This window comes from Myotis yumanensis, unplaced genomic scaffold (assembly GCF_028538775.1).
Source record: "Myotis yumanensis isolate MYYU_CA2020_CCGP unplaced genomic scaffold, mMyoYum1.0.hap1 SCAF_4, whole genome shotgun sequence".
Lineage (NCBI taxonomy): Eukaryota > Metazoa > Chordata > Mammalia > Chiroptera > Vespertilionidae > Myotis > Myotis yumanensis.
Window position 1 is genome coordinate 36,686,678 of NW_027223755.1, and position 15,892 is coordinate 36,702,569.

The window sequence follows — 15,892 nt, forward strand, 5'->3', positions numbered from 1 at the left end:
TGAAGTGGTAATAACTGAATACCGTGGTGTGTGTTTAATTTTGATGGCAAATCTACCGACACCAATACCTAGGGTACTTCACCTTCATTTAACTACTCCTTTTTCTGGATCCAGAGATTAAAAACGGTTCCTAAATTTACGCATGGCTTTTGAAAATCTCCCACATCTGGATTTCCAACAAAACTTGAACCAAATTTTTGGAGCAGGAAAGTGCTGTGCGAGACGTGGTTTTCCTGCCAAAGTGCGGAGCAACCTTGGCCCCTCCCTCTTCAGGAGGAAAACAGTCCCCTGCAGACCTCACTCCGAAACCCGCGGGGCTCCGGGCGCGCCCCAGGGTGGCCCACGACCACCCCCGGGTTCCCGGGAGCCCGAGCCCTTTCTCTCGCTGGGTCCCCGCACCTCCGCCCGAAACAAGGAGCTTTTCCTTTAACTCCGCGCTCTGCAAGGGTGTGCGGAGCAGGCCGGCTCCTCCCGCCTCCTTCTCCACCTCTCCCTTCCCCCTCCCATCCGAGTTTCAGGTGAATGGGTCACGGAGGGAGGAGGCTGCCACACTACACCTCCACCTCCGGCGCAGACGGCGGACTCCGGGGAGAGCTGGCCAGAGGGTCGAGGAGCCCGTGCGGGGGACAGCAGGTGGGGTCGCCCGGGCGGGGCCGCCCACCTCCCGCAGCCCGGCCTGGCATTGGTGCGCATGCTCGGGGGCTGGGCGGCCGGGGTGGGGTCGGGGGACCCAAGTGGAGAAGGAGGAGGGCTGAGTCCCTAGCAGGTCTTGGGGTGAGCGCCGGCGGTCCGCACAGCGTCAGGTGCGCCGGCCAGGTGAGCGCGCTCCTCGGCTCCCGCCGTCCTTGGTGGATCTGGTGGGTCGGGCTGGGCTGCTGTGAGTTGGTGAGAGTTGGGCGCGGCGCCGGGGCGCACGGTACCCCGGAGTCCCCGCTGGCACCGCGGCGCCTCTGTCTGGTAGGGGAAGCGCGGGGGAAGGGCGCTCGGGGCTGGTTTCGGTGGCGGTTTCGCCCCGGGACTGGGACTCGCGGGAACCGGTGAGGCGCGGGTGCGCGGAGCGAGGCTACCGTGGACGCTGCGCCCCGGAGCCGGGGCCACTTGGAGGCGCCGATTAGCTTATTTGGCGGAAACGCTTTATTGTACCTGTGCCCAGGCGCGGACAACTTTTCGCTTTTAGGAGGCGGGAGGTTCGGGAACAGTGAGACTCCTGCGCTCCGCTCTCCGGGCTGCAGTTCTTGGGGGTTCTCAGGGAGAGGGGCGCGGCGCCCGGCTCCTCGGGGGTCCTGAGCCCCAGGGCTGGAGCGATGGGGGCGCTCGCTGGCCAGGGGCTTAGATCCCGGGGGACCTCGTCACTCCCGCCCCCACCTCACCCCTTTGGGTGTCCCAGGGAGAGAGGGTGGCTGGGTGGAAATCTTGAAATACCGTGTTCCTGGGGTGACGGGGCGCGCCGACCGACTGTTTTGAATTTTGAGCGCACTTAATGGAGCTGGCTGAGCCCCCGTGGATTTAAGCTGGGGGGACGGGGATTTCATTTCGAGGGAGGCAGTACTTCGAGGGAATCCGCTCACGCTCGGATTCTCAGCCGTGACCGAAGGCCTCGGGCGGCCCTCGCCCGGCCTGCGCGCCCCGTCGCCGGGGGTGCTCCTGGGCGCGGCGGGGGCGCGCGGATCCCGGACCTGCCCCCGGCCGGCCGCGGGGTTTTGAGACCTGCCCGTCCAGCAGACATGTTGCCTTTGTCGGAGGAAGTGCGCGGGGGAGAGGTGGGTTGAGGGGCCAAAATGGCCTCTCCACCTTGGCGCTGGAAAAGCAATTCCGAGCCCCTCGTGTCCCAGGTGAAGCGACCGGGCGGGAGCTGCCCTGGGGCCGGCTGGGCAGGCTGCCCACCGGGGAAGTGACCCGGAGCGGGGAGGAGGCAGCCTTCCAGGTTAGTGTGTGGCCCTCGGGCACAACAGGTGTATTATTGGGATCCCTGGAAAAGAGAAACCCTTACCTTTAAGGCACTGCTGGCCATTCTTGCTGTGATTGAAATGAGTTCTTTTTATCCAGAGGTAGATTTCTCAAACTGCTCATTCCCAACTGTAACAATGTTTCTTTTGCATTGTACCTTGGATCTTTATTTTAAATTTCTGATATTTTAAAAAATAGATATTTTAAATGGTGAAGCCACAGTAATAGATAACTCCTCAGACAAAGCAACACTTGTCTTGTTTTTGTTTTTTTGTAGTTTTGCATTTATTGAGCTATTAGATGCCTCCTTTGTTAGGTGATGGAGAGGAGGATAGTGAGATTTAGACAACTCGCAGGTTATTGTAGGGGAATCATGGGCGGTGCCTCCTGTTTCGAAGCACTGTTCTAAAGGCTTTTGTACTTCTATCATTTAATCAACCACTCTGAAAGGTAGGCCTTATTAGAATTCCATGGTAAAGGTGAGTAAACACCTTTAAACCTAGTTACCTTCTTAATCTTGAATGTGGTATGAATCACCTGGGGATCTTATTAAAATACAGATTCTGATTCCTAGGTAAGAAGTGGGGCCTGGAATTCTGCATTTCTAAGGAATTCTCAGGTGATGCCCACATGTTTGTGTATTTCACCGTTTTCTCTCTTTTTCCTCTGAGACTGTAAGCTCAGTTATGTTTGTTGAACTTAAAGGATTGTATTTACTGGGTGTTATGAGTGAGGAACTTCAGTCTGGTCACGGGTGGATTGAAACCCCAGCTGTAATATGGGCTGTTGGTCTTTACAAATCAGGTATTGGTAGATCATCACTTTGGACCAGGGATCAGGGATAACAGTGATGGTCAAAACAGACATCTGAGTGCTTGTGAGATGGTATTCCAGTCGGGATGGAGAGGGGAGGGGAAGGAAGAAAAAAAGAAAAGAAAAGCTAATAATTTAGTTGGTGGTGGTGGGGGGGAAATGCCCTCTGAAAATAAAACAGGTTTAGTGGATGGAGTGAGTGACGGGGAGGGCCTCTGAGGAAGTGAGACACTTGCACTGAGAACTGAACCACAGGCACTGCCAAGTGAAGATCTGAGTGTCCTGGACAGGAAACACAATATCAACGCTTTTATTTGAGACAGTGATTCTCAGAATTATGGTGTGCTTAAAAATTATCTGGAGAGCTTATTTAAAATGCAGTTTCTGACACACAGCTCAACTATTTCAAAGTTTGCCTAATTTCAAAAATTTAGGCAGTTTACTAAAATGAAGTGCCTATAACCTAAATATCAGGCACAACTTAAAAAAAAACTTCTTAGACACAGATTAGCTATTGCTGTATGAGATTGAGAAGGAGCAGACTGCCCTTCAATACAATAAAGTTTATTTTTTATTTTTTTGACAACTTGCTTTAAGGAATAATTTTGGGCATAGTATTTTCAGACTTTTCTACTTCATCTTAGCTTGTTTTTGTTTGTTTTTTTGTTTTGTTTTTAGGACAGCTTTGGACCAGTAAACATTTTCAAGAAGAGAACTTTTGTTATATGTTAACATTAGCTGGCTTTCAGCATAACATTCTACAAGTGTTTGCGGCTTCTCTTTTGCCCCTGACTCTTACTCAGCTGTTTGACTTATATCCCTTTCACTGTTACAACTTGCTGTGCTGGACATTGGACAACAGTCTGTTGTATCTTGGCTCACTTTCTGCTTTGGCTGTCGCCTCAAAGCACAGTCACAGACTGCCTTGAGAGAGACCTTTTAAGTCCCGTCCAGTCCCCCCAAATATCAAACAACTTAAGCTTTGCATAATTGGCATCAGATCAAGTTGTTAGTTGTTATTTTTTGGAGGGTGTGTGGGGTCAGGGTGAGGGAGAAACTTCCTAACATTGAGAGGGAATCTGACCCTGGCGGGGTGTGTGTGTGTGTGTGTGTGTGTGTGTGTGTGTGTGTGTGTGTTTCAAATACCATGTCTAGGACGACAAAGGGGGTTCTTCAGATATTGAAGGTTGCCATAGCGGTCCTTCTAATGTTGAGTTCTCCAGGCCAAACATTTCCTGTTTTTCCAATCATTTGTGTTAAGACATGATTTTTCTAGATCTTCAATAATTTTAATCACCCTTTGGAGAGGGAGTTAATTGGAACATGATGCACAGATTTTAAGATATTGCAGAGGTTTGCTTCTTTTTAATTACTGTGTCATTCCTAGATTCAAGCACTATCTCTGTGAGTACTCTCTGAGTTTGGAATAATATGTTAACTTTTGTTGAAATTCTCACCAAGGAAATGCACTTTTAAAAATGGACAGTTATTAAGCCAGCTCTCCTTATCCAGTACTTATACTATTAATTTTTAAAAATTGAGTTAACATTTAAAAAATGTTTTTATTCATTTTAGAGAGAGAGGAAAGGAGAGGGAGAGAGATAGAAACATCTATGAGAGAGAAACATTAACATCGATAGGTTGTTTCCTGTATGCCCCCTACTTGGGAATTGAGCCGTAACCCGAGCATGTGCCCTGACCTGGAATCCAGCTGTGACCTCTGGGTTCATGGGTGGATGCTCAACTACTGAGCCACACTGGCCAGGCTTAATTCGTTGTTTTATTTAGTTATCCCACCTCAGAGCTTAGGGTTAGCCCCCATTTGACAGAGGAGGGTAGTGAGGCTCAGAGATGAGGAACTTGTGCCAGGCAATGAGTTTTTACAACCACTAGGTTTCTTTCAATCATCCTTTCATCCTTCCGACCTTACGGAGAACTTGATCAGTGTTAATAGACTTGTAGCCAGTGGGGTCCTTAGCTGCAAATCTGGATAAGCTTGTTGCTTCCACTTTGTGTGTACAGAACCACTAGAGACCTCCCTCCAGGTGGACATAAATGGTCCATCCTTTCATCTTAATTAGATTCCATTCTTCAGCTCCTTAGAAATCTGCCCAACACGGTCAGTACAGCAAGGATGTGCTCAAGATTCTCAGGATTCTCTCTGCACTTCCTTCATCTACCAGCCTGGTAACCTCCAAAAAGGAGATGAAGTTGGTGTGGCATGACTTGTTCTTAATTAGCTTTCTAAAATTAATTTGCTTCACAATTTAAAGTCTGTTATTAGAGGAGTCATGACAACTACACTGAATCTAGGAAATAGTAGTTTGGAAAGGGATTTTCTTGTTTGGATTTTTGACAAAACTTAAACTGTGGTCTGGGTCTGGATTAAGTTAGAATGTTCAAAAGCCATCACTGAGCCTGGAATTTTTGGCATAGTCTTGAATGAGTGAGTGAGAGGTATAGAAGGAATAAGATTCCTCCTCTCAGGTCAGTCAGTCAGTATTTGACATTCAGCTGCAGAAATAGTGTCTAAATTCAGTTTTTCTTAATATTTTTCTGAATCTCAATTAGGGAGACATTTAACCTGGACTTTGACTCTTTAAAAAAAAAATATTGTTGAAAGTATTAAATATGTCCCCTTTTTTCTCCCATTGACCTCTTCTAGCCCGCCCTCACCCTCCCCCCAGCCCCAGGCCTTCACTACCCTATTGTCTGTGTTCAGAGGTTATGCATATATATGCCTGCAAGGTCTCTTCCTATCCCTCAACCACCCCCCCCCCCCCCCCACCACCCCTGTCTTCCCTCTGAGATTCGACAGACTGGACTTTTACTCTTATAGCACCATAATATTTTGGCCTAAATTGCTCATTTATATGTGTGTTTGGATGCTAGTTATAGGGCTTTGTACACCTATGACTTGTGGACTTTCTGTATGTTTCAGTCAATAAGGTGGTTTTTAGAAGTAAAAGAATGTAGAGAAGTTGTCTTTCCTCTTTGTGTTTGGAAAAGTTATGTTAACTATTGATGTTACTAACATTCACTGTATTTCCACCTTCGAGGTTTTATGTAATATACATTTAGGCAGTATTTTATTCTAAGACATTTGGAATTCATTGTCCTTAAGGATGTAGGCAATAGCTGCCGTTGCTTTTAAAGAATAAAGTTTAAAGAGTTTGAATTGATTCAGTTTCTAACACAGTGATGCAAGATTACACATACTTTATTTGAGAATAAAAAACATTAGACACTTTAATATATTCAGATATAGATTTTTTAATATTTCTTTTTAGAGAGAGAGAAATATCAATTTGTTGTTCCACCTATCCCTGTATTGATTGGTTGATTCTTTCTTTTTTTTTTGTCAGTTCTCAGTAAGGATATTTTTTCCATTAATTTTTAGAGTGGGAGGGAGGGAGGAGTGAGAGAAAAAGAGAGAGAGAGAGAAAGAGAGAGAGAGAGAGAGGTGTGAGAGACATATCGATTGGTTGCCTCCTGCACACACCCCAGTCTAGGTCAGGGATGGAACCTGCAACTCAGGTACCAGGAATGGAACCTGCTACCCTTTGGTGCATGGGCCAACACTCTAACCACTGAGCAACGCCAGCCAGGGAAGATATAGGTCTTGCTCAATTGTTCTTCCTCCCTTCCTTCCTTTCCGCTTCCTCTTTAAGTCTTTGGTCATCCCCATACTGCACTTTATCACATAATTCGGTCCTAATTAATGCCTATTGCAGTAGGCTGGGTGACCTTCAGGAGGACTTCGTCTCATACTTAATTTCCACAGGTCCTGTGATATAGCAGAGGCACTTAATAAATACTCGTTGATTGAATGAAATTGGGACAAATTGAGAAATGTTAGAACAAAATCATTCTGCTTTTGCCTTAGAGGACTCTTTAATACAATGTGCATTTAATGTTTTTTCCCCCCATAATTTATAAAAATTATGCCCGGTTTTGAAGATTTAGAAAAGCAGAACGGGAAACTAACTGTCCACAATCCCACCATTCATAGATGCATCTCGTAATCATTTGTAATGAGAAAAATATACTTTTTAAACCAGCTTATGCTATAGTTAACATTGATGGCCTAGTATGTGTTAGACTGCTAGATATGCACTTTTTTTTCTTTTTAAAAAAGGTATTTTTATTGATTTCAGAGAGGAAGGGAGAGAGAGAGAGAAACATCAGTGATGAGAGACAATCATCGATCTGCTGCCCCCTGCACACCACCTACTGGGGATTGAGCCTGCAACCCAGGCATGTGCCCTGACTGGGAATCGAACCATGATCATATGTCAATGCTCAACCACTGAGCCACACCGACTGGGCGATATGCACTTTCATATGCATTCTCATTTTATATGAACTTTCCAAAGTAATATGAAACAATATATTTTAAAATGTTTTTTTCTCAAACCCATCTTGTTATTTGAAGAGACTTTTAAAAAATAAATACAAATTTTTTACCTATGCTGTAGAAGCGTTGTGAATTTTTAATTACTACAATATAGAATTTCAAAGTAAACAATATTTGTACGCCAGTGATACACAGAACATGGTGTGAGGTGCTGTGAGGACTCCCAGGCTGAATAATTCCTGTGCTCAGCGATTTCCTCTGCTCAAGGAATTAATGGTCCATTGTATAAAATAGCAATGGGAAGGACCGGAGAAATAAACATGGTGTGAGAAGTTACTTGAGATTGGTATCACTAGTTTTCTTAGTGATGCAAGGAAACTCTGAGCTCAGTAGTAATGCTGTTACCCTACTTATGTTGCTTAGATTGGCTTATCTTGGGAGCTACAGGACATTGCTCATCTTGAAGATCAGGTGACCACTGACCATGTCATCGAGGCCTTTTGAAAGTCCCCCTCCATATAGACCTGATGAATTGTAAGTAAATATTTCTTCAGTTTTCCTTTTACAAAAGTCTATCACATGTAAAAAAAAATATGTACCTATTGTTGAAATTTTCATCTATCCTTTGTTTGCTTTTAAAAATAAAATATGTGTATTCAGTGAAAAATGAGTTTGCCTCTTACCCATAACTTCCAGGATGAGTTTTTCTCTGCAAAGGCAACTATTGTTACCTGTTTCTAATGTTTACTTCAATATAGTCTAGGCTTATATTTGTATGTATATTTATTCCTTTTGTTTTCACAATTGTTATGACACTTCCATATTAATGCCTTGTTTAAATCACCATTGGCAACATGGCATCAATTTTTTAAATAACACTTTTATTGAGGTATAATACACACATCATACAATCCACTCATTTAGAATGGACAGTTCAGTGATTTTAATGTATTCACAGCGTTGTGGAAGCATCACTATTTTAGAACATTTTTATGACCACCTCCCCAAAGACACCCTTACCCATTAGAAGTCACTCCCTATTTCCCCCCTGTACTCAGCAACCACCAGTCTACTTTTCTGTTCTAGGTTTGTCCATTCTGGACATTTCATATAAATGGAATCATACACGTGGTCTTATAATATACTAGAGGCCCGGTGCATGAAATTTGTGCACGGCGGCGGGGGTGGGAGACCCCTCAATATGGCCTGCACTCTCTCCAATCCGGGATCCCTCTCGCAATCCAGAACCACTGGCTCCTAACCACTCACCTGCCTGCCTGCCTGATCCCCCTAACTGCTCTCCCCTCCTGGCCTGATTGCCCTAACTGCCTAACTGCTCTCCCCTGCCAGCCTGATTTCCCTAACGGCCTAACTGCTCTCCCCTCCTGGCCTGATCCCCCTAACTGCCTAACTGCGACCTGCGACCTGCGACCTTCTCCCTTCTCCCTTCTCCCAAGGAGCTGGCCTTCTCCCTTCTCCCGCGGAGGCGCCTTCTCCCTTCTGCCTTCTCCCTTCTCCCTTCTCCCAGAGCCACCTTCTCCCTTCTCCTGCGGTGCCTTCTCCCGCGGCCTCTGAAAAAGGGACCCTGGCGCTGGACCGGCCCTCACAGCCTCCATGGCTGCAGGCAAGCCCTCAGCCCTGTGGCTTTGTCTGGAAGGATGCCTGGAAGACATCTGGTCTAATTAGCATAATACCCTTTTATTAGTATAGATTTTTATTGATTTCAGAGAGGAAGGGAGAGGGAGAGAGAGAGAAACATCAATGATGAGAGAGAATCATTGATCAGCTGCCTTCTGCACACCCCCTACTGGGGATCAAGCTTGCAACCCAGGCTTGTGCCCTTGACTGGAATTGAACCTGGGACCCTTCAGTCCGCAGGCTGACGCTCTATCCACTGAGCCAAACCAGCTAGGGCTCTGATTGACTTCTTTCACTTAGCATCATGTGTTCTACATTGTCGATTTTAAGAGTGATTCTTGCCATTATATAAAAGAAGCAAAATTGATGGTTCTTTGCATCCCTAATTATTTGGGGATTTAACAGTGAATTCTTCCATTTTAAATTTGTTAGCAAGCATTGCTAGGGATTGCCTCCTTTAAGTAGTTGTAGCTTTAACTCTTTGGTAATTGTAGTGGGGTTGTGTTCGTATTACATAACCTGCTGACTAATACTTGAACATGGTATCGACATAGTTGTTTATGACAATGTGGTCATTAAAATGTTAGAGAATATAGTTACTGAGTTGTGTTCCATTAGCCTGATGTTTATTTTATGTTGCTTTTATAAACGATGGTGAAATATAATATACAAATAGAAAAGGGCACAGAACTTGTGTATAAGATGATGAGTAAAGACAAAACAAAATCATCACCTAGGTCAAGAAACAACACCTCAAAGTCCTGTTCTGACAGGACTTTGCTTTTCACTGTTATCTCACCATCCCAAAGAGTACATAAGTGTTACTTGTTTGTAAATTTTCTTCATTTTTGCTTCAGAGCGGTGCTATACAAATATAATGAGTCATATTATCATTTCAACACAAGATTCATTTAAAGACTGCTTCATGGGATAGTGTACATTCTGGGTATGTTTTTTTAAGCCTTTATATTTTAGAGCAATTTTACAATCATAGCAAAATTGAGAGGAAGGTACAGAGATTTCCCATATTCTTCCTGCCCCCACACATGCATAGCATCACCCATTACCAACATCCCCACCAGAGTGATAACGTTTGTTATAATTGATGAACCTACATTGACACATCATTATCAGCCGTAGTACATAGTTAATGTTAGGGTTCTCTCTTGCTGGTCTTACATTTTTCTTCATCTTGTGATCACTGTGTATTTTACACTTGAAAGCACATCTCAGTTCGGACTGGCCGCACTTCAAGTGGTCAGTAAATCCATGTGGCTAGTGGCTGCCATATTAGAGCATAGTTCTGTATGGATATATCACAATTACCCATTACATCGGGCCCCTGGATCCAGTTCTAATGTGGGGGGTTCCCCACACACCAACAAACAATTCTCAGGATACCGGCAGGGTGCCCTCAATTCTGACAGTAGCTACCTGGAGATAGAGTTCTATTCCATAAGTTAGGGTTCCATTCTGCAAGACTGCTTCCCTCCACCCCACTAATAATTCTCAGTTAACAACAGGTTGTTCAAGAATTCAACTCAGTTTATCCAGAGATAGCATTAGATTCCCCACCCCCTAACATACCTACTTCAGAGGTTAGCCACAAGTCCAGGCTCTCCATGCTTCTGACCAGCTGGCTACAGATTGGAGGTTCCAATGACCCTCTCCAACTCAGAATGCCACGCTGTTACCTGCACTTCCAACTAGCTATAAATCAGAGGTTCCCACAGCTCTCTCCTTGGGTTCAATTAATTTGCTAGAATGATTCACAGTGTTATGGGTTGGCTCAACGAGATAGACCACCGACTCAGAATTTAAATTTGAAAGCCGTTTATTAAGCTGGCCAGCTGACCACAGCCCGTACCTTCCCCCTCTGGGAAGCCTCGCGGCATGTGGCAAAGAGCAAGTGTGCATTATGATTTTTATAACAAAACAGTGTTACCTTAGAAGCTCACAGAAAGTTCATAAGCACAAAGGGGGGGTAAACAGAGTCACACCTGGCTGGTCTAAGACAATCTAGCAATTTTTCTTCCATGGTTCCTAACCCTGCAACTCCCCTCCATTCATCAGTCCCTCCTCCCAGCACATACACAATCCTCATATCCTGGCAACACAATCCTTCTCCATACGTCAGTCCCCCCTCCCAGCACATTCTGTAACATTCTGTAACCCTTCCATGGCGCAGTCCCTCACCCTAGCACATTCCCTACTGGTCTTATGCCCGAATCAAATCTTTGATTCAGCGCCCTCCTCTACGTTATGAAATTGAGGAGGCATTTGGCAATGTAGGGGTCAAGCCGCCGGGGAAGAGTCTGGCATTTGATGGTGAAGAATTGGCCAGGGTCTCGGCCACTGACATAGAGTTTTAGTTCCTATGTCTTTCTCCTTCCCATTGGTCAGTTCACCAGGCGAGAGGCATGAGGAGGACGGGGTTACAATTTCCAGTGCCTCTTTCCTGCGACTTTGATGGCAGTTGGAGTGCTCAGCACCACCTGGTAGGGTCCATCGCATCTAGGTTCCAGGCTGCCAGGGTCGTGACGTTTCACCCAGACGAGGTCACCCGGAGAGAAGGCAGGCTGCGTTGGACTGGTTCTCAGTGCGTCCTCCTCCGGTAGGGCTCTCACCACCCGTTGTGCTGACGTGGCGCTGCTCTGCAAAGCCTGTAAGGACTTAAGCAAACTTTGGGTAGACGGCTGGGCAATTTCTTCCTCCCTTAGGCAGGGAAGAAGAGGTGGCGGCCTACCAAACATAATTTCAAAAGGGGTGAGTCCTTTTATATACAGGGTGCACCTAGCTCTGAGGAGGGCAAAAGGAAGGAGACTTACCCAGTTTTTGCCAGTCTCTAATTTTAACTTAGTTAATGTTTTCTTTAAGATCCAATTTATTCTCTCTATCTGTATGCAATTTAACTCTTAGGGACTTAACTATGGATTGTAACATTGGCGATAAACGCCAGGCCATCGTCGGACCCCATGTATAGTGGCAGGCTAAACCAGGGGACAATTTTAGTGAGGAGTTTTCTAATTATTACCTGTGCTGTCTCTGCCTTGGTTGGGTATGCCTCAGGCCAGCCAGAGAAGGTATCAATGAAAACCAGCAAGTATTTACACCCTCCTTGTCCTCCTGGTATCTCGGTGAAGTTCACTTCCCAGTGTTCTCCGGGGTTCTGACCTCGGATTCGCTGTCCCGGCGCGGCCACAACAGGGGCCCTTGGTTCACCTGGGCACACACTTGGCATCTTCTAGCCAACTCTTGAGATATTTTCTGGAGGGATGTAAAATTATCTTCCCAGTAGTTCTGATAGCTTCATTCCCCTCAGGTGGGTGCTCTGGTGGGTCTGGAAAGCGATGGTCTGCCCCAGGGCTTCTGGCATTATAGGCCTCCCATCTGGCAGAATTAGCCATTCAGCCTCTCCTTCCCGGGCCCTTAGTTTCTCAGCTAGCCTCTGCTTCTCTGGCAGATGAGTAGGCTTCTCTGGGAGCCTTTGTGCTGGCAGGGCTATGAGAACTTCTAGGGGCCCTACTGGTCTTTTAGTCAATTCCTTGGCCCCTATATGGCTGCCAGGTGGTTAAGTATCTCAGGAGCTTTTTTCTTTCCTCCTGAGGTCAGGAGACTTCTTTAAGGTGGCTTTCGTGTCCTCCTGTAAGGGCAGTGCGAGGAGATAGATCCCTGTAGTCCCTGGGTAGGACTGGCAGGGCCAGTGCCGGGGCGCTTACCAGGGCTTCTTAGATCTTTCCTGGCTCCTCCTCATGTGCCCCCCGCTACCGGGTACCTTCCTCTATGAAGCTGCTCCGGTAGTCCGTGTAGAGAGTCTCATCCGGATCCTGCAGGGCTGGTCCACGAGGTCCTCACGGAGGGAAGTGAGGGTAGTCAGTGTCTCCTCGCAGTCAGGCAAAGGGGCCTCTGCCTTCTTGTCAGGGAGGAGTGTGGCAGGGCTCAAGGCAGCTGTTTTCAGGAAGCTGAAATGTTTATTCTTTTTCTCTTTCTCTACCAGAGGGCCTGAGTGAGTGCTATGAGTTCCACAAGGAAGTCCACCTTTTGGCCCCCCACTGTCAGGGTCATTCTGGGCTCCTGGGGGCCAGCTGAGCCCCAACAACCCCAATCCACCTCCTCCACCAGCATGGGAGGGAGTCGGTTCCCCCGCACGTTCAGGGCACTCCCTTTTCCAATGTCCTTCCTTTCTGCAAAATGCACATTGATTTTTCCCAAGCCTAGGTTGGACTCCTTTTCTTCCGCGAGGCTTTTCTTTGCCCTTGTTGTCTCTCCGGCCCCTTGGGCCTTTTTCCTCGCTCAGGGCCAGGAGGACCTTGGCCATCTGGGTGTTTAAACCTGCTGTTGGGTCCTCCTGATTGTCAAAAACCTTCTGGGCCACCTCAACCAACTTAGAGATTGATTTCCCCTCAAAGCCTTTTAACTTTTGTCATTTTTTCCTAATATTTGGGGCCGACTGGGAAACAAATGCAACATTGACAGCCCTCCGACTTTCCAGGGCATCAGGGTTAGGCCCCTGGACTGTCTCTGTCACCTTAGAGAGGTTTGTGGGTCTCCAAGCAGCAGCTCGGATGCCCCCTAATAGAGTCTGGCAATACCGATCGAGAGCCTCCTTTCCCCTGTCACTATAGGGGTTCCAGTTTGGTTGCCTGGAGGGAAACACAGCCTTCAATCTGTCTTTTATTTATTCTTTCAGAATGGACTAAAGGAGCTTTATTTCCCTACAGGGTCTTATATGTCACAGGACCTCACAGGGTCTGTAATTCCTGTAACAGAGGGCTAGTATTCACCACTTTATTAACCCCCCTGTTCTAGACAGGCCTTCCTCAGTTTCCTACAGTTGAGGTTTTGTGCCACCCCTGACATGGGCATGGTCACACAGGCCTGTAAGACAGTATACAGGTTGCTAACTGTCAACTGTCTCTCAATAGAGACCAAAATTTAATGGGTATTCTTCTTTGCCCACCTGGGCAACTGCCCTCTCGGCAGCTAGACACCTTTTACTTTTTGGGTTCATTCCACATAGCCTTTTTCCAGGACAGTTTACACATAGGCCAGTTTTTTCTAGCCACAAATACAGCTTGTCCAATTTTCTTAAAATGTATTCTGGCACAGGAGAAAGTTGTTTTGCTGTACATAGGTAGCTTAATCCCTATACAACTGGGCTTGGACCTCTGCCTAGCAAATTGCAGTCTATAAGTTCAATGTGCAGCCTCCGGTCCTCCTAACCCAACGATTTTTTGGCCAGTCTCTGAGTCAGACTTCTCCTCTCTTGGAGAATTTCAAAGTCCCGATGGCTCCCAGGTCTAGGGAGAGTGCCCTTCTCTGTTTATTAGTTACAGGGCCCTGCTTTCCTTGTCTTCCCACCAGTCCCCTTTATGGCAGAACAGTGACCAGGCCTCTTTGAAGGGAATGTACTAGAAGGGGATATCAGCCCCTCCTCTTCCAGCAGCAACAGGTACTAAACCCTTTCAGTACATTTGCAAGCAGGGAACTTTTACTAACTCTATCTGCAGCTTTCATAGATCTCAGGCTTGCTGCTCTATTCCTGGGGCTGTAGGAAGGCTAGTACCAGTCACTGGCTTACGGCTTAACTGCTGTAGCCTGCAAGCCAAAAGCCCAAGTACTTTCTCGCTGCTACTGCTGCTGCTTCTTCTTTTTTTTCTTTTTTTTAGGGCCACTGCAGGCAGCTCAGGCATCCAGCCTCCCTTCTTTGTTCATTCACTCCCCAATCTGGTCTGGAGCTGGGAATAGCGCCTCGGTCTGCCTTGCTTCCCCAGAGGGCTGCCTGTCTAGCCCCAGATCTAGAGGGCCGGCCTGCCGTAGGAACTGCAGGACTGGCAGATGTCGCAAGGTCCTGGAGGTTCTCCCCCTCTCTCCCTGAAGGACCGGGGGAGCTTTTCCCTTCTGGGGCCCGGCCAAAAGAATTGTCTGTCTCTGTCCCAATTTTTCCTCGGGAGGCAAGCCCTCATTTACCGGGGTTTCTTGGACAATATGTCAACCTAAACTTGAATGTAAGGAATTTGATTAGGATGCCCCGGGCGGCCGTGTATGACGTAATGGACCCGGTAGGCAGTGGTCAGATCAAAAGACCCTGCATCCGGCCACCCTTCCTGGAAAGTGGGCCACTCCCATTCACAGAATCGCTGTAAATCAAAAGCATTAATATTATAACCTTTAAATTTACCCTAGAACTTCAGTTTAATACAGTAAATTACAACCTAGGTAAGAGCAGCTGATAGACAGAAATCTTTATTAACTAAGTGGGCTGATTCTCCTTAACAGTGAACAAAAGACTCTGAGAAAAATAATTCTCGCAGCTGCCGAGAGACTTTGCAGACTGCCAAGGGGCCAGCCCAAACGTTCAGCCAAGCGTATTAACAGAAAGCAGAATAAATCAAAGTAGCTCTTACTTTACACAGACCAGTAATGATTTACACTTTCTTAATAGACCAGCCCAGGCTGGAGCTGTATCCAGTCTCTCTTCTCTGTAGTAATTTGGCCAGTCCCACACAAACAAACTTTGCCCCGACCCCATGATGACCGGTGGCGAGAGACAGACAAGGGAAGGGGTGACCTGTTTTCACAGATCCTCACGCAGGTGCCCGCCTGGCCGCGTCCCTTGGGAGCTTAGATTCGTCGTAGCTAAGGTGCACCCGTATAAACCCCGGGCCTGGTCACCTCCACATGGGGGTGAGTCACCGTTATGCCATATGACGAATCGCGGAACCGCAGGTTGGGGCCCACTCGGACTCCGTAACCGAAGTCGTGGAGCCACATAAAGGAGAGGAGAGGGCAGGCCCCCTCCCTCCACATTCACACACTTTCACCAGACATTCACTCAGAGTTTAAACAATCCACCCAATTCCTAACAATTTCCTGATTCCTGAGGGAGCTCTATAGCTTCCAGGGAGGTGATCAAGCTCCCCTTCCACTCACCCGGAGTGGGCCTGACTGATAGGGGGTCGACAAAGATGACTGACCCTATCCCATTTGACAAAGACAAAGACAACAAATAACAAAGACAAAATAAATCAGCCAAATGCAACCTAAGGTTGCCCGGAACCTGCAGCTTGCTCCTTGGAGTCCTGAAAATTTTCGAAACACATTGCAGCAGGGTATACACAGAAGCAGACAACTTCT

The 15,892-nt window shown here is 46.9% G+C and overlaps 1 protein-coding gene across 4 annotated transcripts in view; it reads left to right on the forward strand.

Annotated features, from left to right (window-relative positions):
• The first annotated feature begins 314 nt into the window (after window positions 1-314).
• Window positions 315-15,892, forward strand: part of OCLN (occludin) — a 56,236-nt gene continuing 40,658 nt past the window's right edge. Inside the window, exons 1-2 of one of the 4 annotated variants that reach the window (XM_070412132.1) lie at window positions 315-685; window positions 7,541-7,651. In XM_070412132.1, coding sequence (XP_070268233.1) covers window positions 7,602-7,651 — 50 coding nt within the window. In that variant the 5' untranslated portion in view covers window positions 315-685; window positions 7,541-7,601. Of the gene's footprint in view, window positions 686-732; window positions 817-1,788; window positions 1,925-7,540; window positions 7,652-15,892 lie in introns of those variants that run through there. The other 3 variants (XM_070412130.1, XM_070412131.1, XM_070412133.1) reach the window with 3 other exon arrangements.